Raw genomic sequence first — 22,225 nt, forward strand, 5'->3', positions numbered from 1 at the left:
GCATAAAACATAAAAGGTAAGTGCCTTTATAAGTACTAGATAATATCTCTAATACATCAGTGGATGAGAGATTACTGGCCTAAACCAAAGCGGACAGGCGCTTAAAAGTATTTCAATGCAAGTAATAAAAGATGAAATACAGCAGTAAATAACATTTACACAAGCGCCAATGCTTTACCCACTAAATACTAATACATCCACATTAGCATCAACAATACTCAAACCAAATACATATCAACGTGAACATGTTAATATAACTGTAAATAGTAGATGTTTTACAGATGAAGACAATTTTGTGGACTGTAAGGCAAAGGATTAAGAGGATTGCACACTGAGTCTGGCTGCGGTCGAAAAGTCCAAAAATGACCTCCTAATGTCTATTTCTAACCATTTGTCTTGACCACTATAGAAAAAGTCATAGGGTCAAGGGAGGAAGTGAAGGATGAGGAGTTAGGAAGAGACAACTGTTGTGTTCAGAGAATCAAACTACACTTTCACTACGTTATGTAATCATGACACTACGACGGATGTCACTGACGTGGGTCTGCCACGGTAGAACTACAACATGACCCCTTGACATGTTGTCATCTGTTGCATGCAGGCCATATTAACACCTTCTTTATATTAACACCTTCTTTATATAAACACCTTCTTTTGTGACGGGGTGCCTCACTTGTGGTGTAAAGGAGAGAAACCGGAGCTCCTTCCTTCCTGCTGCTGTCACACCTTACAATCAACACTGCTTTAGTAGAAACAATTCACTCGTGCAGTATCAATGAAACTGTTCAATATCAATATTTCCTTTGTGCAATAATGTATATTCAACGGTTTGGTTATATTGTGCTTTTTAAAAGTGTAATAATCTCTCGTAAGCCTAGCTTGTTTTGTTTTTGTATGGATGGTTCTTGTTCTTGAGAACGAGAATCCGTTCAATGACAGTTTGCTATATTTACTGTTCATTTTATTTCGTATTCTTTTTTTTTACTTATTTGGACAAACAAATGGACCATGTTTACCATAAATGTAACAAAATACTTATTGTATGGATAAGTGTGTTGTCCACCTGCAGTGGAAATGCTGACTTAAACTAGTCTACTAAGATCAGGTTGTCAGTAAATTGTATCCCAATATTAATGAACATGTAAATCCCATAGTCGTGTGTGTGCTGCACATGTTTAGTAAATATTAATAATTCAAATGTAGACTAAAAGTATCCTCAAGTTTAAGTGAAAGTTAAACACAAGACATAACAAATTGAAGAACTTTGAGTATGATAACGTGACCTGTAAACTTTGATGCTGAGTGAACTTCTTTACTTTGTTTTCTTTCTATTGAGTCCACTCTGCATAAAGCTGCTAATATTGAGTATAATTAGTTTTTCCACAGTCATAATTATTCAAGTCTGTCAAAATGATGATAACCAGAAAAGAAAAGAGATATACACACCTTGGTTTTCTCACTGTTGGTAATAGGTGGGAATGAGATCACATCCCTCTGCATAGGATACATGGCTTTTCCCTGCAGGAGCTGCATGTATCTATAAAAAAACAAAATAGTTGAGTGACAACATTATAAAAAGTGGTTAAGCCAATGTAATAGATGCATAGCTGGTGATATTTGTGGGAGAAAAATGTATTTGTGTCTTGAAATATATTTGTGTAAAATGATATCCATAATTTGAAAGGTATTCATGTCTATTCACATTCATACTGTGATATTGGCCTGTATCATTGTCCTATGTTATTCACATCACTGAGGCAGGGCGTTTGTGCTCTTTTAGCCGACTCAACCATGTAACCTTTTGACATGCAGGTAAAGCGAGGTTCAATCTGTAAACCAACTACTTCACAATTGTGTGCATGGGAAACGGGATGTTCTGTCAGAGGGGGAAAGAACGGCCAGGGATAAGGAAGGAACAGGGAGTCTAGCTTTCTATGTACGAAAATAGAGAGACAGCGAGTGACTCAACTAAAATCATAAAACTGATTTATGGCAGTTGACCTGTCGTAACAACAATGGGTGCTCTCAGGAAATGTGGCTCCGCCCACTCAGCTCGGCAGCTTCTTGACGGGTACCGAACGAGTGCCGCTCGCCTGCCACAGTTGTGGCACCTGACTGACACAGTTCCGAGACCTGCCACTGGGGTGCCAGTGCCACAAGGAGGATCTCGGCCCTGCACGAGAAAATATGCGCAACTCAGCTCAGTGTAAATATGCACGAACCAAACTCATCAACGGGAGGATGAGCTTGTCAACCATCTCTCTGATTCAGACGCACGTGGGGGAGTAAGCATAGTGGCCTTGGAGCGCGGGGGAAGATAGAGAGAGAAGTAGATGTACAAGTAAATACAGGTTTTCAAACGGAGGGGAACGCAAGCGCTGGTCACTGTGACCTGCTGCCAGGTGTGAAAATCAGAGGAAGACGAGTGGGGAAGGAGACTGATTACTCAAATATCTAATCACTGACATCTCCACCTTGAATCCGGACCGGTGTGATTCATAGGTACGGGAATTCAGATAGAGTAGAAGAAGTAAAAGCCCCTTTAATCACAAAGCTAAAGCACAGTAAGGCTGTCGGTTTATAAAACTATAATTGGAAATGATGACAACGTGACCCTTTTGATATTCTAATAATGTACAGACCTGCTGTATATTTAGCCTCCCTTAACATTTCATACTGTGACTCTACTGACTCAAACAGGAGGAAATGAGGCTTGTTTGAAGTGCACACACAAACACACACAAACACACACACACACACACACACACACACACACACACACACACACACACACACACACACAGAGAGAGAGAGAGAGACACGCAGGTCTGCACCTCCTGCTGCTTGTCATCATCATCAGTGACAGGAAGCGTCTGTCGCCGCTCTTTTTTTTCATGTCGCTTTGTTGTATGTCGTATTTGAGCAGCTGCCACATGTTTTGTATGCGTACAGCTTCTGTTATTTGGCGAGTTTGAACGTTATTATAGAAGATACACTTGTCCAAAGAAGATTTAAATATTCAGAGCTGGAGATGTGTTCTGCAGGTTTGGGCTTCACCGAGGACCTCGGTCAAGACATCAGCCAGGAGGAGTTGGACTTCTCCGACCTGTTTCTGTACAATCCACCTGGGGAGGACTTTCCTGTCAGCTGTCATCAAGGTGTGCATGCAGTAGTTATTCTGCTATTACAGAGACTTAACATAATATCCGCTTTTTTCCTAGTAATTGTAAAGATGCTGATGGCTTTTCTAGAGTTTGTTATTTAGCAGTGAAGTAAAGTAAAGTGGCTTTGGGATATCTATCAGTGAGTACTTAGCTGTCAGTTCCTGATGTTATACTGTAATCCTCCTCTTTCACTGTCATTAAGAAGGGTGGGGGGGGGGGGGGGATACACTAGACTCTTCTTTCTGTTTCAGGAGACTATAGAAACACAGAAACAGAGGCATGGACTGTCTTTATTACAGTTTAATGTGGTTTCAATTCACTCAAAAATGTGTTTCCGTTCTTGTTACTTTGCACGGATGTTTCATGTATGGAGGCGTGGATGTCATTTTAACATTTTCTAATGAGGTAATTGAATGTTTTTGTGCAAAAACAACAACAAATCAGACAAATTATTATTACTTGTGGGAGTAGTTTTACATGTCTTAAAACATATATATGTTATCTCAGGGTGGTATAGTAGTAGTCTCTGGACATGTCTGCACAAATTAATTCTGCTTTTGTTTCGGACAGACGACTCCGGTAATCTCCTTCAAAACGACAACCAGCCTCCTTTGCTGGTGGTCGACCATCACAATGCGTACATCTCCAGGTCCAACCAGCCAGCCTCCAGTCAGGACGTCTCCTCTCATGGCCTTACCACAGCAAACCTGTCCGGGGCTGTGTTTGACTCCCTGGGGCTGGCTTCAAGACCAGGGACCATCCCTGCTCCCAGCCCCAGGATTGAGATCACTCCATCGGGGGACTCTCTCAGCTCTCAAACCCTGGCACTGAGCCCTGGCACCAAAGCTCTAGGGGCCTACAGGGAGTGTGTGAGCCCTGCCAGCAGTAACTCCTCCACGGGCTGGCCTGCAGAGGCATACTCTCCTTTGGCTTCACCGTGCGTCTCCCCATCTAATGGAGGCGGCACTGGCATGGGGTTGTCCAGCTTAGACCTCTGCCACACTTCTTCTGCCCACTCCTCCCCAGGAGCCTCACCTCGCAACAGCGTGACAGACGAGACCTTTCTCCTGCCCCAGCACCAACACGCCGCCTCATCACTTCCCCACCAACGCTCCCGCTCTGTCTCGCCGCATGGGAAGCGGTCCTATGACTCGGCCCACTCCTGTCAGGGGGCCACTCCAGTCAAGCAGCGCTCCAGGAGCCCCAGCCCCATCCCCTCACTCCATGAGCAGCAGGGGTCCTACTACCTCCAACAGTACCAGGCCCAAGCGGAGGCCCAAACTCAGACCTCCTCCCTGGGCCTGGAGGAGATGCTGAGCAGCCTCAGCTCCAGTCTACCCAGAGCTCTGCCTTATGCAGTGGTGCGAGATGCCCCTGCCCAGAGACAGGACTGTGTGTATGGAGAGGGGTATGACCGGGCCATTGAGCAGGAGAGGGTGAGCAGGGCAGGAGTCGAGATAAAGTCTGAAACCTTCTACATGCTCCCAGCTGTGTGGCCTCCTCCTCATCCAGTCCACCACGGAGCACTCGGGTGTGTTGTTTGTCCTTTCTTATTCAGAGACTTTTTGTCTGTCTTTCTGCTCAAATGTAAGCAAAGCATTAAGAAGTACACCATTTATTGACAACTATGAAATTATGAACTATGGGCATTTTGGTCATTATGGACATTTTGGAATGTAATGTTTTGTCTTTGGTTTCCCTCTCATTGTCCTTCTCTCTTCGTCTTTTCCCCAGTGGACTCTCTGTGGCTCCACTTCCTTCTTTAGAGTGGCCGTTGCCCAGTCAGTCCGGTCAGTACGAGCTTCTCATCCAGCAAGAGCCCAGATCTCACCACAGAGCTCACTATGAGACTGAGGGCAGCCGCGGCGCTGTGAAGACACCAAACGGAGGGCATCCGGAAGTTCAGGTGCTTTTTTTGGGGGGTAGGCAAAGAAAGAAAAGCAAGAAAAATAGAAAGATCACTCTCACTTCCCTCCTGTGTCTCTGCCAGTTCTGTGAAAGATTAAGCAGTAGAGATTGTAAATATAGGGTGGTATTTCCTGGGTGATGTGTTTATGTAAAGCCAACAGCCATGATGCAAATGAATGAAAGGGCAAAGTATCAGGACATTCACTGTTTCAAAGTGCTAAAAGATACACAAATAGTTAAAAGTCTTGGTGTTGATATATCATACAAGTATCGGTTTATGGGTCTGTTTTATTTCTTGCTCTGATGAGTTCATTGAAAAGGCTGTTACTGTTGGTTTTCCTGGCACTGATGCACAAACAGACTATGCAAATCAGTGTTCTTGCTCCTGTGACCTGTGACATCCTCCCCACAGGGAACGAGATGTATTGCGCAGTGTAAATTTGTACTCTGCAGCCATGGATGTTGATGGTATTATAGTTCATTTAATTCACCGTGAAGCATGCAATTAATCGCCTTTGTTGCCCTTAGCTCCGCGGGTACCAAGGCACAGCTCCACTGGGGCTGCATGTCTTCATCGGGACAGCCGACGAGAGAATCCTGAAACCCCACGCCTTCTACCAGGTCCACCGCATCACTGGGAAGACCGTCACCACACCCAGCATGGAGAGGATGATGAACGGGACCAAAGTGTTGGAGATCCCGCTGGAGCCAAAGAACCACATGAGAGTGATGTGAGTCGCAGAGAGACGCTGTGGGATACACGTTGTTAAGCAATCGGCAGTCACTTCTGTGGTGTTTTTGTATTTCCTCTCCCAGAGTTACAGATGCAGAGATACATTTAACTGAATCTCAATGCTATCGGTTTTCTTTGGATTTTATGTTGATAAAGTTTGAGTTTTTTTGTGCTCATTTCTCATGATGGCTATTGCTGCTCATGCATGCTACAAGTTCTTTGTCATTTTTTTGCTACCAACAAGTGGCGGCAACACAAAATGCATCACTTCCTGTGTGCCAGAGGGTTTTTCCAAGAAAATCTACCACACACAGCAAAAAAAACAACTGCTTTGATGAACTTGACTCATTATGAATCACTGAAAAAGTTATTTATTATCGAAATGTCACTGACCACTACTTTGACAGAACAAAACTAGGTTATAGCTGACACAGATTCAATCAGTTGACTATAGTTTGACAATCTTTGTACAGTTACGAGCACTTTGGTCTAATTTCAGCACACCTTTTCAATCTTATCCGTTTAATCTTATTTTCTTACACTTTATAGGATTGACTGTGTAGGAATCCTGAAGTTGAGGAATGCCGACATCGAACTGAGGAACGGTGAGACGGACATTGGACGAAAAAACACACGCGTGCGTTTGGTGTTTCGTGTCCACATTCCTCAACCTGGAGGCCAACTGTTGTCTCTCCAAGCTGCCTCTCATCCTATCGAATGCTGTAAGGAAGAATTTAGCTTTCTTTCGCTGGGTCATGACATCTAGTATTGTAGAACTTGCAGCTTTTATCTTTATTTATTTACCCTACTGTTTATATCTGTATGTTTGAACTTAATGCCCTTTCAAACTACTAAAATATCTTTCTATAAATTTAAATTATAAGCAATAAAACAAACTTGGATGGCTATTGGTCTGTTGCTGGCAAGTTCCCTAACTGAACTTGTTTTACTGTTACCATGTGTTTTATCATACAACATTATCATTTAATTGTCCCTCGTGAAAAGTTACAAAGGCTGACTTTAATATAAATGTTTGCCAGGCTAGTAGTCAATTTTGCAATTCTGGATTTAAATATTTATTTAAAAATTGGAGTAGCCATCTGCCTTGAAAATGTTTCCCCTAGATGTTTTCTGACCTCAGTGCGGTCTTTCATACAGCTGTGTCTCCCTGTTTCCTCAGCCCAGCGCTCAGCTCAGGAGTTCCCTGCAGTCGAGAGGCAGGACCTGGACCGATGCTCAGTGCTCGGTGGTCAACAAATGGTCCTCACCGGACAGAATTTCACATCTGACTCCAAAGTGATATTCTCAGAGAAGACACAAGGTGAGAGGAAATCAGTACTTTAATTGTCCGTTCATGTGAAGTTGTCCGTACCTCAAATTGCATTTTTTAAGAGCTACTGAAAATGAGCCGCAACATATAATAAAAATTCACTTTAAAAAATAGTTCCACATCTTGAGTTAGATGAGAATTTCCTCATTTAAAGCTCAACAAAAACACAAATAAGTTCCCAAAATGTTGAACTATTCCTTTAAAACATTATGCTGTCCATTTAGTTATCATGAACACTCACACACTGATATGTGTGTTATTTTGATCTGATTGCTGTGTGTGTATATTTTGACTCCAAACAGATTTCTATGATTAAAAAAACCTCATATTTTGTGCAACATCCGTCTGTATCCTCCCAACATGCTGCGTGTGCGTATCCACCTCATATAGTATTTGTTCTTTCAGAGAATTTGCATTTTGCCTGGGCAAAATCAACTTATAGTGACGCACATCTTCCTTCAGCCCACACTTTTGACTCTGACAAAATGAGCCATTACTTTCAACTTTTACTGTTGGTGACACCTTTTATTGATTTCTACATGGAAATGTCTCACCTCATTATTGCTCCTCCTGCCCACACAAGATTTTACATCGCTTTACATGGCTTGAGAGCATGATGGGTACAGTTGACTGCATATAAAGCCTCCCTGTTGCTGTGCGTGGGGTTTTATGCAACAGGATGTGGTTAGACAGACAGATAAAGATTCAGACCCGGAGCAAAGACTTTGTGTTTTTTTTTGTTCAAAGCGTGGGTACAAAATAGAAACAGCAGGTTAAAACTGAGGTGGGAATTAAATAATAAACCAGACAGAGAGAAACCTGCTTTCCACTATCTGTCTGTAAATGTGCTGTTGTGATCTAATTTCTTACAAATTCATTTATTTTTTTAATATATATATACTATAGTAATAACACCAATAGTTTGACATAATGGGAGATTTGCTTATTTGCTTTCATCTGGGAGTTAGATGAGAAAATCAGTTCCACTCGTTTATCTTTCAGGCAAATATAAAGCTGTAGCCAGCAGCCGGTTAGCTTAGCTTAGCACAATGACTGGAAACAGAGGGAAACAAAATCTGCATACCAGCACCTCTAAAACCCAGAACCAGTTTTTACACTGTTTTCAACCGGTTTATGCTAAGCTAAGCGGCTGCTATCTGCAGCTATTTCTCGTGGTTTCAATCTTCCCATCTATCGTTCATCAAGACAGCGTATTGCTTGCTTTAATGTGTGTACACACTGTATTCCCTCTGTTTACAGATGGGCAGCAGATCTGGGAGGTGGAGGCCACTGTTGACAGAGACAAATCACAAGCTGTGAGTTAACTTACACTTACCTGTAATGATACATGGATTGACGCACTAGCATAATTTTACAAAACCAATTATGTACTTTTTGTAGAAATGTATTTGATCATTACATCAACATTGTCTGTTACAAATTCACATAAACAGAAAGCTAAACACAAAACCTATGACCACACACAACATGCTGCTACGTGTATCATATTGAAAGAGTTTTATTTCTGATGCTGATTTTGATTTGAAACATAAAAGCGTGACATTTGGGGCAGCCTACGCCTCTCTGTTTCAACATGATTCTTTGTCTGAAGCGTGATCTTTTTGTCTGTTGTGTCGCAATCCCCGTCTAGAACATGCTCTTTGTTGAGGTCCCTCCGTATCGAAACCGGACCATTTCCCACCCAGCCAAAGTCAACTTCTACGTCATCAACGGGAAGAAGAAACGCAGTCAGCCTCAGCACTTCATCTACACTCCTATGATAGGTATGTATCTGTCAGCCATGACAGAGCTGGGCTCAGGAGGAAAAAGGGTACCTTGAATGTTTGAGAATGGGATGATGACTAGAAGGCCATCAGTGTTCACCATGGGGTCAGCAGGAAAAGTCAGTCGTTCTCACCTCTATCAGCACAAACCTCCCTCTGCAGGACTTAATGCAACACACTGAACATTCATTTGGACCTTTTCTTGTTGGTCGGCTGCTCCACTAGTTTGGTCCAGACGGAAATATTTCAGAAACTATTTGATGGATTGTCATGAAATCGTGTACAGATATCCATGGTCCCCCAAGTATGACTCCTTCCTGTGTTGGTGATCCTCTTACTTTTCATCAAGCGCCACCATCAGGTCAATTGAATTGGCCCGGTACTTTGGCCCAGGAAATATGACCAGTGATGGGTGAGGGTAACCAGAATATGTTTTGATTTTTCATGTATTTTTTTTTTTTTACAATAACAAGTGGGCCTTAAGTTACAAAAGGTTTATAACCCCTAAGTAAAACTAGGATGGTGAACCTGGTAATTAACAAAAGCTAAAAAACATCAGCATGTTAGCAATGCCATTGTGAGGATGTTAGCATGCTTATGTTAGCATTTAGCTTGGAGTACCACTGTGCTGCCAGTGTGGCTCTTATTCTTGTTTCTGTGCTTGCACTCTTGTCAGTGAGCTAATGACAGACCTACATTGATTTCTCTCACCTTTGTGTTCTTTTAATTCTAGCCATTAAAGCAGAACCACTGGATGACTACCAGTTGAATTCGTACATCTACTCAGATAATCAGTCTCTGTCTGGCCTGTCAATGAAGTCGCTTTACCATCACATGGATCAGGAGAGCAACCTTCAATCTTTGGATGTTTCTCCAATGAGGTACCATCTAGCCACTGTAGACCCCAGAGCCCACGTCTTAATCCCTGACCCACTGGACGACCAGCCAGTTTATTACCAGTCCAGAGCCAGCACTCTGATCAACAACCCTGTGCTTTACCACACTGCAAATCAACGTTACAGCAACTGTGGTACCAGCCCCCATGGTTCCCCGATGGCTTCCCACCCTACCTCCACTCCCAGCCTGTGTGTCAGTGTCAGAACCCCTGTGGGCAAACTGGGTGAAGATCCTCAAGTTGGTGATTCATTCAAGGCCTGTGTGGTGTCAAGACATCAGAGTTATACGCAGACAGCGCTGCCACTGGGAAAGTCACCACCTTCAAGATACATCCACGGTCAAGCTCAAGGAAAGGCTGGAAGCCGAGTGGAGCCTCTGACCCAGATCGGCTCTGGTAGAGGAAACCATGAGGAACGAGCTCCAGAGGGGGTCACAGTCAAACAAGAGACTCTCCGCTATGCTTACCTGGAGGATGGTGAGTAATTATTTTACATGCTGTCTTCTTAATCCCCCCCATCCTCACATCTTTGCAGGGTTTAAATAGGCTTACATGATTACTTTTGTATGTCTTTGAGGGAAGACTGATCGAAAGTGTATGTTGTTTAAACCATGTGAACGATTATCACGTCTGTTTTTCATATTGTAATATTTTACGTATACAACTGTCTTAAGAGAGAAATTGGCAACACATTTGCAGTATCTCTCAATCAGTCAGTAACCCGGTTTGAGTCTCGTCTAGATGCCAATAGATCTGTGTCTATCTCTGCTTCAGCTTTTTTGGGGTTCTCCTTGACAAGCCAACAGATCGCTGAAGCGTTAAGCTGAGTTGTAGAAAACACTGCATTAATTGCTTCACCCAAAAATGTAAATGTGAGGGAAAATACTATACAAAGAAACATGCAAACCTGTCTGAGAGATGGGAAATTGTGGTCCAGTTTGCAAACGCATACAAGCACATTGCAACTGTACGCTTGCAAATCCTGCATTGTGGTTTGTGTTGGGCCTTTCTATCCACTTTCCTGTCTCTTTCAGTCTCACTCTCACTCACACAACCGAAACACTCACCACACTAACGGCTTCATGCGCATGCGCAGCCTCATTTAAGATAGATCTAATACAACGTATTTATGACACCTGATGTATTTGAGCATGATGGAGGAGAAAGAAGCAACACCATCATGGAGTGAGAAAACAAGTGATGTACCTCGCCCTTGTTTGCTGCAGGGCAAAGTTTCTGTTTACACCTCCGTGATGAAAGACAGAAACAGGAAGTTTACTGTATACACAAATACATGCAGAGCCAGCATTGTCCTTTGTCCTGGTCTCTGATACAGAGAGTTTAGATAACTACTACACTCTGTTTTATTTAGCATCTCTAGAAGATTTAACAAAACACACTATTGTGTTCATGTTTTTATTTGTTGTTGTTTCTTGAGATTATATCTAATATTGTTAATAGTTCAATTCTTTCAGTCAAAGGACTCATATACAACCATTTTGCTTAGTTTTGTTAGGAAAGACATCATTGATCAGTCCAAAAGAGTATCAGAAAAATCTGGGTTCAACAAAATATCAACATAGTGGAAAATCCGTTGGAGATGCATGGCATAGTTAAACTGAATGTATGAAATCAGACCTTTTCTGGGGACCCCCTGGTGGCTTTAACCACAAACCACAAGTCCAAGTGAGGACCTTTGATGCTCAACTCTCTTGTTTCCTGTCACCTCTTCACTTCACACAAAATCCTAAAAATGCCCCCCAAAAAATGTACTTTAGAGACATCTGCTGGTAGTATTGAAAACAAAACACTCTTGTATTATATTTATTATAATTTAAAGAATCTACACAAATGGGCTTCAAATATAAATACAAATTAATCAGAATCAGAGAAGGTTTAATTTCCAAGTAGGTTTGGACATACAAATCATTTATCTTGGTAATTTGGCGCATAACAATAAACAGTGCAATAGTCAAGAGAGATTATATAAAATATAAATATTTACAATAGAAAATATAAGAAATGCCTAAAACTATATGTTATTTTTAAGTGGCAGAGCTGGACTGTTTTGTGCAAGAATGTGCAAAAAATTGACCCGATGGATGTTGTACAGCAATATGAAGAATACCAGATGAACTACTTCAACATGTTACGTAAAATAAGCATGGTGTCGTTGTTTATTACAGCGTAGTTGTGAAAACTAAAGTTGCTTACCGTGTTTGTAATGTTTTACAGTGAATGACATCATAAGAAGAGACATGAAAGGCCACAATGGAGAGTGATCCTGGACGCCTGATGTCCATCACATCAAGCAGAATATGTAAAATATGAAATCCTGAATGTCTTGGAGGAAGCTTGTACTTGTAAGAGCTGCAATAAAAAACGTAGGCCTATATCTTGACTTTAGACTTTTTAGCCTCCGCAATGATAGTAGACAACATGTGTTATACCTTATACTGTGTATCTATATTAATCTGTCTGACTAATCTTTGTTCATTTATTTGTAAAATTGCTCTTTGTAAGCATGTATAAGATATTTTATATTAAATAGATTCTGTTTATTTGAATCAGTGTGTTTGTATAATAGCAGGAATAGACCGAAGAGAAAATCAAATATTCTCAATTAACATCTAACATGACTCCCTTTGTCTTTGAAATGACTTTCCCTTCAATGAAGCCCTACTTAAGCCACCATTATCAAGTTGCTATAATATATCCTCTGTGCAAGGAGTCTTAGGATGACTAACTCACCGATACCAGGTCAAAGCAGTAATACAAAAATGCCTAAATACTGTGTAGTAATAGTGTATCACACAAAGAAAGTACTGACACTGAAGAATCCTCTCTCAGTGTTAATTTGTTGATGCAACACAGTGTTAGCAGTTTTTATGTCTAAATACTTCTGGTATAAATAAATACTACATGGTTTTCACTGGACATTTCATGCCAATAAAGCAACAATGAATTGAATTGTAAAATAAATACTGTTCCATTAATGTATTGAACAATTTCCTCTCAAAGTAGTGATACTGAAAGTTTACAGTTTTCTATGTTTTCAAGTCTAACATATGATAAAGATATATTAAACGCTAGAGGTCGACATTTTCAAAACAATCATTCACCGGGTCGGAAGTTGATGGCACGTCACTTCCGGTTAACGGATGTTGTTTTCTCCCTTTGTAAGCTTAATTAGCATTTCTCTGTTTCGCAGCTTTAGTCATACTTTTTTAGCCCTGATTTTGATGTAGAAACAAACAAACTCCTGTAACGACAAGTGACGCGTGAAGTAACCCCGGCACCGGTGAGCATCTTCTCCCACATGCTAACGTTTTGTGTTAATGTTAATGAAAGTCATGCATAGCGTTAGCTTCAACCTACCATTGTAACGTAAATGTGTCCTAGCTGAGTCTGTCCACAATGAAAATGTACGGTACGTTTATTGGTATCAGTCGGCATAGTTTATTACTGTGTGTTTGTTATCAGCATGGCTATGTGAGAGCACAATACATCATTTGAGTCACACTTCCACGCTTGTCTTTTGTGATAACGGTTTATAGTGTGTCTGAGCTACGAACACCACCATACACCACTTATCAGGATCACTGAAATTTCTTTACCAATCTTAAGGTTTACCAGGTTGCTTAATGTGTTTTTTAAAGGTTTACATTTGAAGCAGGCTCTTGTACCTGTTTACCTGTGTTGTAATGTAACAGACCACATATTAGAACACATGTTTTTCTTATGCCCAGTGTAACTTAGATAGAAACTAAAGGTAAATGACATTCTGACTTTGGACGTTCCTCATATCTTTTATATGGATAATTTAAATGCATCTATTTCTAACATGATTCATATTATTCATTACTATGGGTAAATAGCATATGCATTGCCGCAAGTGGACGAGAGTTAGCCATCCTTTGTTTGGTTTATAAGTTACTTTTAAATACATTCGTATTTATTTATATTGTTTCCTGCTAGACGTGGTGTTTGCACAGATAGGTGCGCTGAAGGATAACCGACCAAACAGCCAATCAGCAGCATCATGTCTGCAGAAGTGGACCTGTCCCCTCCAGAGGTCCCTGAGCCCACCTTTCTAGAAAGCCTGCTGCGCTATGGGCTGTTCCTGGGGGCCATCTTCCAGCTCATCTGTATCCTGGCTGTCATCTTCCCCACATCCAAGTCACATGAACAGGTGGGTAGACACCCGGGGAAGGAGAGGAGCAGGTCTTTTGTCGTTAAGTCTGTTTTCTTCTCCTTAGAAACTGTATTTCCTGGGCTGTTGTGACTCGGGGAGTATGCTACATTCTGATTGAGTAAGCCGGTCGGGATAAGGGTTGTGGGTTCAGGTGGAACACAAATCAATAGGAAAACAGACTTATATTCTTATATCAATATAATACAATCAGATACATTCGCAGTGTGTCACAGCCTAACTAGGAAAATGGTTTGATTAATATCTTTATTTTTTCCATCTTGCTTGACAGATCTACAGGTTCTGCAAAAACACTATTTTCTGAAATACAGAGAAACCAGATGTCAGTTAGTTTAGTGCACAATATCTTGTTTTTGAATGTCCATGAGGACCGTACCACGGAGGGCTACTCGCACAATCTCCATGCTAACAACTGCCAGGAGAGATTATTTATAGACAAGAGCAATTAAATCCACTGTCTAATTATTCTATTTTCAGACACTGTCATCAGATGTACTGATTACGCTCCAGAGTATGTCGCCATTTCATCCTTCATAGCAGCCTGCTGTAGTTCTGTATCGCCATGCAAAGACAGGGACAGTGCTGACAGAGGGAAACTGTTGAAAGACATCTGCATTTCTTTTGTTTGATTTGTGTGTGCATCAGTGCTCCAAAACCTCAGGGGATTTCATTCAACCGTCCATTTGATTGAGATAAGTCCAAGCAGAGTCTGAGCTATATGGAGAGATGACAAACTGCATAACCAAAATGTATATCGCTTGTTTTTCACTAATTACTATCCCTGTATGCACAGTATTTTGTATAAAACACAGACTGTGTATTGACAAGATTTACTTGGAAAATAATATCTTGGAAAAAAGTTTTGAGACCCGAAAAGCATTTTCCAAATACATCTTCAAATCACAGTTATCTAATCATACTTTTTGTAATTTTACACCATGTTTAATTAAAATGACTCGGATGGATTCTTTTGAAATTACAGGGTGGTTAATGCTTCCTGTGTTTGCTCTACAGGAGGAGACTGCGTTCACTGATGGAAAGGCCACTGAACAGATGAAGAAACCTAAAGGACTCACACCGCAGATCCGACAGAAACCAAAGAAAGAGAGCAAAAAGAAGCGATAGTGCTGCGTGTGTGTGTGTGTGTGTGTGGGGGGGGGTGTGTGTGTGTGCGCGCGCGTGTGTGAATGCGTGTGTATAGTCAACATTGGCAGTTACTAATACAATTATCACTACAGGTATACAAAGCACTGTCATATTACGACAATTAAAAATGATGTGCATTTAATTTGAGACTCTTGAGAATGACCTCGAACTATGTGTCCTTCACATTCAATACAATATTAAAAAAAGCAAATTGTCATATATATTGTTTGCGGATTTTTTTATGTAGCTACATATTTGTCTTTTATAATTGAATATCTTTGTTTGAATTATGTTTGGATTTCATCTTTCAATTAAACACATGATGAGGTCATTTGTCAGATTGAGATCATGTCCTGTCTGTATATTCACTTCTTTAGTGTGACAGAATACATCATGACGTCCTTGGCACTTGTTTTCTCAGCAGGTAAGGTGTATTTAACTTTAAAAAATATCCTTTCTTTCTGCATTTACACGATATTCAGGCACCATCCAAATAAAAAGTTCCGAAACAAGGGAGGATCAAGCCAAATAAATAGGGCATAGTTTAATTTAATAATCAGATTTAAGGAATTCTTAATGGAAATGATTGTGCCTGTTAAGCCAATATAAAGGCATACTTATTGGGTATTTTTAAATCCTCAAATAGAGGTATGGGCATCAAAAATAATGATTAACTGTAACCTTAAAAATGTGGAACATCTTTAATTACAGAGCACCTGTTAGGCCGCATAACGGTGAAATTGTAGTATCAATGCGCCGGTCCAAAGTTGTGTCGCTAAGCAACCGGTGCTGCTGGCCAGCAATGACGCTAGTTTGGTATTGGATAATACGTGAGATTGAAGTATTTATTATATAGTATTTGTGTCATGTTATTGTAACAACTTTCCTCACACTCACACACAAAAAAAAGCTTCTCAATCGTGACAGTGTTTTTTTTGTAGAAAAGCTAAACGGGGGCTGTTGTCGTGCCTGTCAACGCCTCGGCGAGTTTAACTGTCGGAGCGTCGAGTTACGCAACACGACGTGAATCTTCCGGACTCCGCCGTTGCTGCGTACAAAGCGTAAAATCCAGACTCATCATATTTGCGCTCTCGTGTTTCGTCGGTGATGCACTATCCCGTGCCTCCCCCCCCCCCCCCCCCACACACACACACCACTCCTCCACCACCCCCCATACGAGGCATGTCTTCCCCACACCACTCCTGCTTCCTCGCATGAATTGACCGCGCCGTCGACTCTTCCCGGCTAGGCAGGCTGCTTCACCGTAGTGAGCCGCGGTGTTTGTCCGGGCTCCACCGCAGCGCCGCCCGGGCAGCTGTGCCCTCTGCTCCCGAAGGCAGCCCCCGTCATGACCTCCCCTTTACTGCCGATATTCACTAAATGGGATTCGTGGCCGGCTCGAGGTTTCCACAGCAACTGGCCATCCGCTTCCATTACTCCTCTAATGAGGACAGCCATCGGGATTTAACACAGTTCCTCGCTGCGCGTCTTTGATTTTTTTTTATTTTTGGTGGTGGGGGGGTCTGAATCTTCAGACGCGTCTAAGGTGAGTTAATTAGAGCTTGTGGTGTTTTAATGCGAGAAAAAAATAATATTTGTGTCGGATATAGATCCATGGGTTTGTGTTTGTTGCCGCTCATGTTCGCATACTGATGTTTTACGCACAGCGTCTGGTATACCCTCTCTCTCACACTGACTCGTATTTCATTGTTTTACAGGCCATTCAGTCAGTGCTGCTCGCACATTTGGTCAGTGCCACTCAGTGTGTGCCAGGGGCTCCGTTGTTGATGATTACCCCCCCCTCCTCCTCCTCCTCCTCCCCCCTAGACAAAATATCCGCACCGTGTGCGTAGTAAATGTCATATTTCTGACTTTCTCACGACCAACACGCGTCCACAGAAGACACAGTGCATCGACTGCGTACAGAGAAACTAGAGTCAACAATCCATCGAAATCCAAAATGGAGCTGTAACAGCACCTGTTTTGATTCATCAGGCCGCATATGCGCTGAATGTGAGCTGGAGCCGACCACAGCAGCCAGCGTTGTCGCCTTCTATCCCTGTTCCCATTCACAAATCCCCTGTTTACGCGTCTAATGTGGATCACTTTGGCAAAGATGGATTGTTCACGTCTTTTTATTTTTTTAATTTTAATTTTTGTTATTCCCTCCCATAGCAAAGACGTTATCATTTTGACAGCTGCTACTCCTGTATGCAGCCACTACCCCACCCCTTGTTTCTCTGAAAGCAGCTTTGCCGACAACTGGTGTTTAATCCCGTGGAAATAGAATTTTAATTACGTGGCTAATCTATTTACAGTCTTTTTTTTTTTTTTGGGCGAGTTCCAGCTAATTTCCATAAGGCAGTGAATTCAGGTTTGTTAAACAAAAATAAAAAATGAAGCACATGAATCATCAGAAAGCTCAACGTACGATTTTGACACTGGACACGTTGAGGAGATGCTATAATGTGCTATCCTCATCTGATAGACACGAGGCTGACATGGCTTGAGCGATAACACCTGATTGGATTGTTGAATGACTTTCTCTAAAAAAAAATATTTTCTAATTAGAGAACGTGCAATGTGTCAAAAATACACAATGTTCCCTCTCACAGGGCAGCAATACGTTGACTTGTTGAGCTGTGACTGAAGAGTATTTACTTTATTTATTAATCAACTAAGTGCTTTAAATTTCCATCTATTGAAAAATGATCCCAAAGTTTAATCTCCATATGTCTTGTTTTGTCCAGTCAACAATTGAAAAAACTAAACAAATTTGATGTCTGTCACAAAAGACAAAGGAAACTATCAGATGTTCTCATACGAGGAGCTGGATTCTTTGCTGTTTTTATTGCTGACTATTTGTCTGTTGATCAACTAAGACTAATTAATCAACTGCCTAAATGTTGCAGCTTTGACAACACATGAAAAGAATCTAAACATACATTTTGTAGTGGGAGAACAAGTATTACCCTGAGTTTATTTTAATATCCTGTAAATCACAAAAAGTCTGTCCGTACATTCATTTGAGATTGCATTAATGAAAGTTATGTATTTGTAGAGTTAATGACCTGCTAAAAGTGTGGCACCTCTGTAATGAAACAGCCTTCGTGTCCTCTTTCCCACCCTATGCCCTCCTTTATATAGAGTCGGCCATGCTGTAGCTATTCCTCATAGCCTGGATCACTTGCAGCCAGAGTCAGTTGAAGAAGGACAGAAAACGGAAGTGATTGTTGTTGTTTTTTATCAGCTGAGTGTATTCCCCTCCCCTCTTTTTCCTCTTCTTCTTTTTTTTTTCTCCTCTCCTCTGTGTGTTCGTCACTGACGAAGAGCGGAGATGGGATGGGATGGGACAGCTAGATGCGGGCTCAGGCTTTGCAAAGGGAGTGTGGGGGGGTCAGCAAAAGATTTTTGGGAAAAGATAACGGAGAATATCCGATTGAGGCAGCCACGGTGCTGAAGTGGGACGAGGCTTGATGGTTATGTGACTTCATTGGCTTTATGCACATTTCCGCTTGTTTTCATCTTGAGGAACCATCATTGCCCCCTCCCTCCTCTTCCCCCTCCCCAGGGCAAACTGTAATTTTCCCATTCGACTGAAACATTGGCTCGAGCTCCTTCACTCTCTGCAGCTCAGTGGCAACTGTTAACCGTCTGTTGTGACTCAGTGAGGTTTGTCGTGGCCAAATGTGCTCGCGTGCCTCACCAGAAACGTGCAGCTTGTGTGCTCGGCTTCAGATGAAGGATTACGAGCGCTGGTTAGACAGAGGAAGCGGGAGAAAGAGTTAAACTCTTTGCGCATTTGGAACCTGTGCTAAATCAAATATAGCTTGTTCTGAAACGCATCACCTTGAAACCTTATCTTCTGGAACAAATTAATTATACGATGACGTTAGAAACTGCAACTTAAGTTTTTTCTGCAAGAGTACAATAGTGCAAATAATTCAACAGATGATTGGAAGGCCTGGAGTAAAGGCATTGTGTCATGGAGGACGGGGATTGGAGAGGGTTTCATATTTGTTCTGTCTTAATACAACCCTCGCAGGCTAACGTCAACCTTTGGTCACTCCTGTCCGAACTGGCTGTGAAGAGATTCCTTCCTGGCACAAATCCAACGTAAGAGACTAAATCCACAGTCTTTCTTAAATTTATCTTAGACCAACACAAGGCCTCGGCACTCTGAGTTAGTCTAATCTAAGTGTGTATCCAAAGTTAGTCATTTTACTACAATATTCCTTCATTGTACCCCCGAACAATGCTCTGGTGGAGGGACTAAGAGTCTCACAGCACGCTGATGTGTAGCAGGTACAATGTTTATCATGCTCACTATCGTAGTTTAGCGCATTAGCCTGCTAATCTTTGACAGTTGGCGCAGCAGTAAACAAAGTACAGCTGATGATGGTGGTATCAGTTTTACAATATTTGGTCATAAACCAAAGTATCGATGATGTATTGATGCTGGATGAAAAGTCAGGATATCGCCAAAAGTTATTACAATTTATCCTGCGGGGAACGTGGAAAGCCTCTACCAAATTTTAAAACAATCCATCCACTAGTTAGTTGACGAGATATTTCGGTCACTAGGATTCATTGCCTGTGAGCCATGAATGTCGATGTCAAAAGTTCTTAGCGATCCAGCCAATATTTGAGGATTTTTGACCTCTGTCACTAACATAGCGACCAGTAAGGAAAACAGACTTGTGAACCTATCCTGTTTGATCAAAGAGTCAGATTTAAAATGACAGTGTGTATTTACGGGTGTGTTTTCATAATGAAAATACTGTCTGTGTCAACCCTAATGTGATGCTGTTTCTGTATCTGACTTACTGGACTCACCTGCTTTATTGACTTGTAGGCATCAAAGCTCTCCCCCCTTTCCATACATTCAGTCCATGTACAGAGACAGTTCTTTTTATTATTGTAATAGATTTTGTGGGACTCGGTCAACACTGAGACTGTGAGAGAGACACAGAATAGTGATAAATGTACTGCTGAAGTTGAAGTGCGTTTGATCTCTTTGTTCTGAGGTGAATACCCCTCAGAGGGCCGCCTTTGGACCAAGCCCCTATTTGCCGTGATTCACATCTAATCCTTCAAATCTCCGTTCCTGCAACACAACCAGGCACGACTTCTCTTGGTCTCTTTTCTGACATTATTAAACCACATGTTGGCGTAACTACAGCACATTCATACCAGAAATGCAGCTTGTACTGCTTTGAATTAAAAGAAAGAAAAAAACGTACACTCTTATCGTACACATGTTCACACCAATAGTCAAAAGAGGAGTGTTTTTAAAATTAAGCAAAGTGATTCATTATAATTATCGTGATCCGGTAAAGCCAGGTGCAAGGCAACAAGGGTTTCTTTTGGAATAAGATTTCCAATCCCCCCCCCCCCCCCCCCCCCCCCCCCCCTCACACTCCTCATCTCCCTCCTCGCTTCCTTCCTCCCATCCAGCCCTCCCATTGCTCAGGTGCCTGGTGGTAGCACTGTGGTGCAATGTGGTTCTCCCACATTCCTCCGTGCTCCTGTTGAATGGAAACTCTCACAACGAACGGAAATCTCTCCTCATTTCTAATTCCTCATAATCTTTTCCGCATTTTCTACTATTTCTCCTCTTCATATTCATGTTTTCTACCTGGTGGTACTTTTGCACAATATACCTTTTTGTCTCTCCCTCGTCTTCCCTCCTCCGTTTAAAATCATAATGTTGGAAGTAGTCACATGTTGGCACCTTTTTGATATTTAGGCCACTCTGGCTATTAGGAAAAGGCTCAGCTACAGCGCTGCACTGGGATACGTTTGCAGTGCTGGTGAGGATCATTACCTCACTTCATCGGTGTGTGTGTGCTTCATCTCAATGATTAGTCAGTTTTCCTAATCGAATGTCACATCTTACAGAGTAGGTGTGCCTATGCACACTTTTTAACTTTGTAGAACTTCCATCCGTTTACAGAAATGTTAGATATTGAATCCCTCGTCGGCTCACTGACTGTCATTCTCTTAACTCGCTCTGACCTCCTTGTCTCAGATCAACAGTAGCTTCACACTATCTTTACACAACCAGAAAACGTCACATCAACTTGCATAATGACCCATCTGGAAGAAGTTACGAACGAAACTCTCCTGTTAGTTCTGATGTTTTGACGTATCATCTTTTGCCTATTAATCCACCCCTAGAGCATTGTGCTTCTCTGGGCTGCGCTGTAGTTCAGGTGCTCAAGCTTTGGACCTTTTTGATGACGGCAGTCAGTAGCCCAGTGAGAGCTTGAGAAACCTTTTTGGAAGGCCTCTCTTCTGAGGTCGGTGAGGGACGAACTGAAGTAACTTGACATTGTGAGCGACGCGAGCAGCAGCATGTGACGCTGCTGCCGTTTGATGCCAATGACAAAGCAACGGGCTACAAGTCGTTTTTCAATGGAAGCCGGTGACATGAAGCTACGAACTTGAGCTGGATTCAACTTTTCTCAGCATGCGTCAACCAATCGTTTGTTTTTGTTTAACCATTTCCGCTTGCCTTCTCTCTCCCCACTGTTGCTTTTGTCTTGCCAGTTCTGAGCGCTGTTTGACGACATAACCACGTCAACGAGCGAGCGACACTTCAGTGGCGACGCTTGACCGTTTAGTTTCTTTTTGTTGCTCGTAGTGTGAACATATAGCGTCAGATGTAAATTCTTTCCTAAAATACAGATCACCAATTAGTTTTTAAGAAGCACTCGATTTTTTCAAGACAATCACCTCACAGTAGTTTTTGCATAGATTCGAGGACTCCAAGTATAAGCATGTTTGCATGCATTGACTTCAAGGACTGAAATCATAAGAGCCTTCATTCTTCTTTAAAATCTAACACTGTGATCAGTCGCGACCCATTCTGCTTTTGTTTCATCCTTTTTAAACTTGTCCTTGTTTCTGATCCTCAGTGAGCCGGTAGCTGTTTGAGGCCACAAAGTTCTTAATTGATATCCAGAGCAGTTAAAGCTCGCTAAATCGAGCGGTTTATTGTTCGCAAAAATTCACACAGTCTTGTCCTCCTGCAGGCCTCCTATAGGCCC

At 41.9% G+C, this 22,225-nt stretch overlaps 2 protein-coding genes across 2 annotated transcripts; both read left to right on the forward strand.

Moving 5' to 3' along the window:
- Window positions 1-3,031: 3,031 nt before the first annotated feature.
- Window positions 3,032-12,805, forward strand: nfatc2b (nuclear factor of activated T cells 2b; the record flags this gene model as incomplete). Its single annotated transcript, XM_079183726.1, has 10 exons — window positions 3,032-3,158; window positions 3,735-4,695; window positions 4,899-5,070; window positions 5,601-5,803; window positions 6,355-6,527; window positions 6,986-7,126; window positions 8,396-8,451; window positions 8,787-8,919; window positions 9,653-10,291; window positions 12,050-12,805. 10 exons carry the CDS (start codon window positions 3,032-3,034, stop codon window positions 12,094-12,096), a joined length of 2,652 nt encoding a protein of 883 aa, XP_079039852.1. The 3' UTR covers window positions 12,097-12,805.
- A 152-nt stretch (window positions 12,806-12,957) lies between these two features.
- Window positions 12,958-15,517, forward strand: manbal (mannosidase beta like). The gene is made up of 3 exons (XM_079183741.1): window positions 12,958-13,115; window positions 13,793-14,006; window positions 15,042-15,517. Exons 2-3 carry the CDS (start codon window positions 13,857-13,859, stop codon window positions 15,150-15,152), a joined length of 261 nt encoding a protein of 86 aa, XP_079039867.1. The 5' UTR covers window positions 12,958-13,115; window positions 13,793-13,856; the 3' UTR covers window positions 15,153-15,517.
- The last annotated feature ends 6,708 nt before the right edge of the window (window positions 15,518-22,225 follow it).

Source organism: Pholis gunnellus (assembly GCF_910591455.1).
Source record: "Pholis gunnellus genome assembly, chromosome: 3".
NCBI lineage: Eukaryota > Metazoa > Chordata > Actinopteri > Perciformes > Pholidae > Pholis > Pholis gunnellus.

Coding starts and splice junctions, on each gene's coding strand:
- manbal (XM_079183741.1), top strand. CDS start 13,857: ATGTCTGCAGAAGTGGACCTGTCCCCTCCAGAGGTCCCTGAGCCCACC. Junction 14,007..15,041: donor CATCCAAGTCACATGAACAG/GTGGGTAGACAC, acceptor TTTGCTCTACAG/GAGGAGACTGCGTTCACTGA.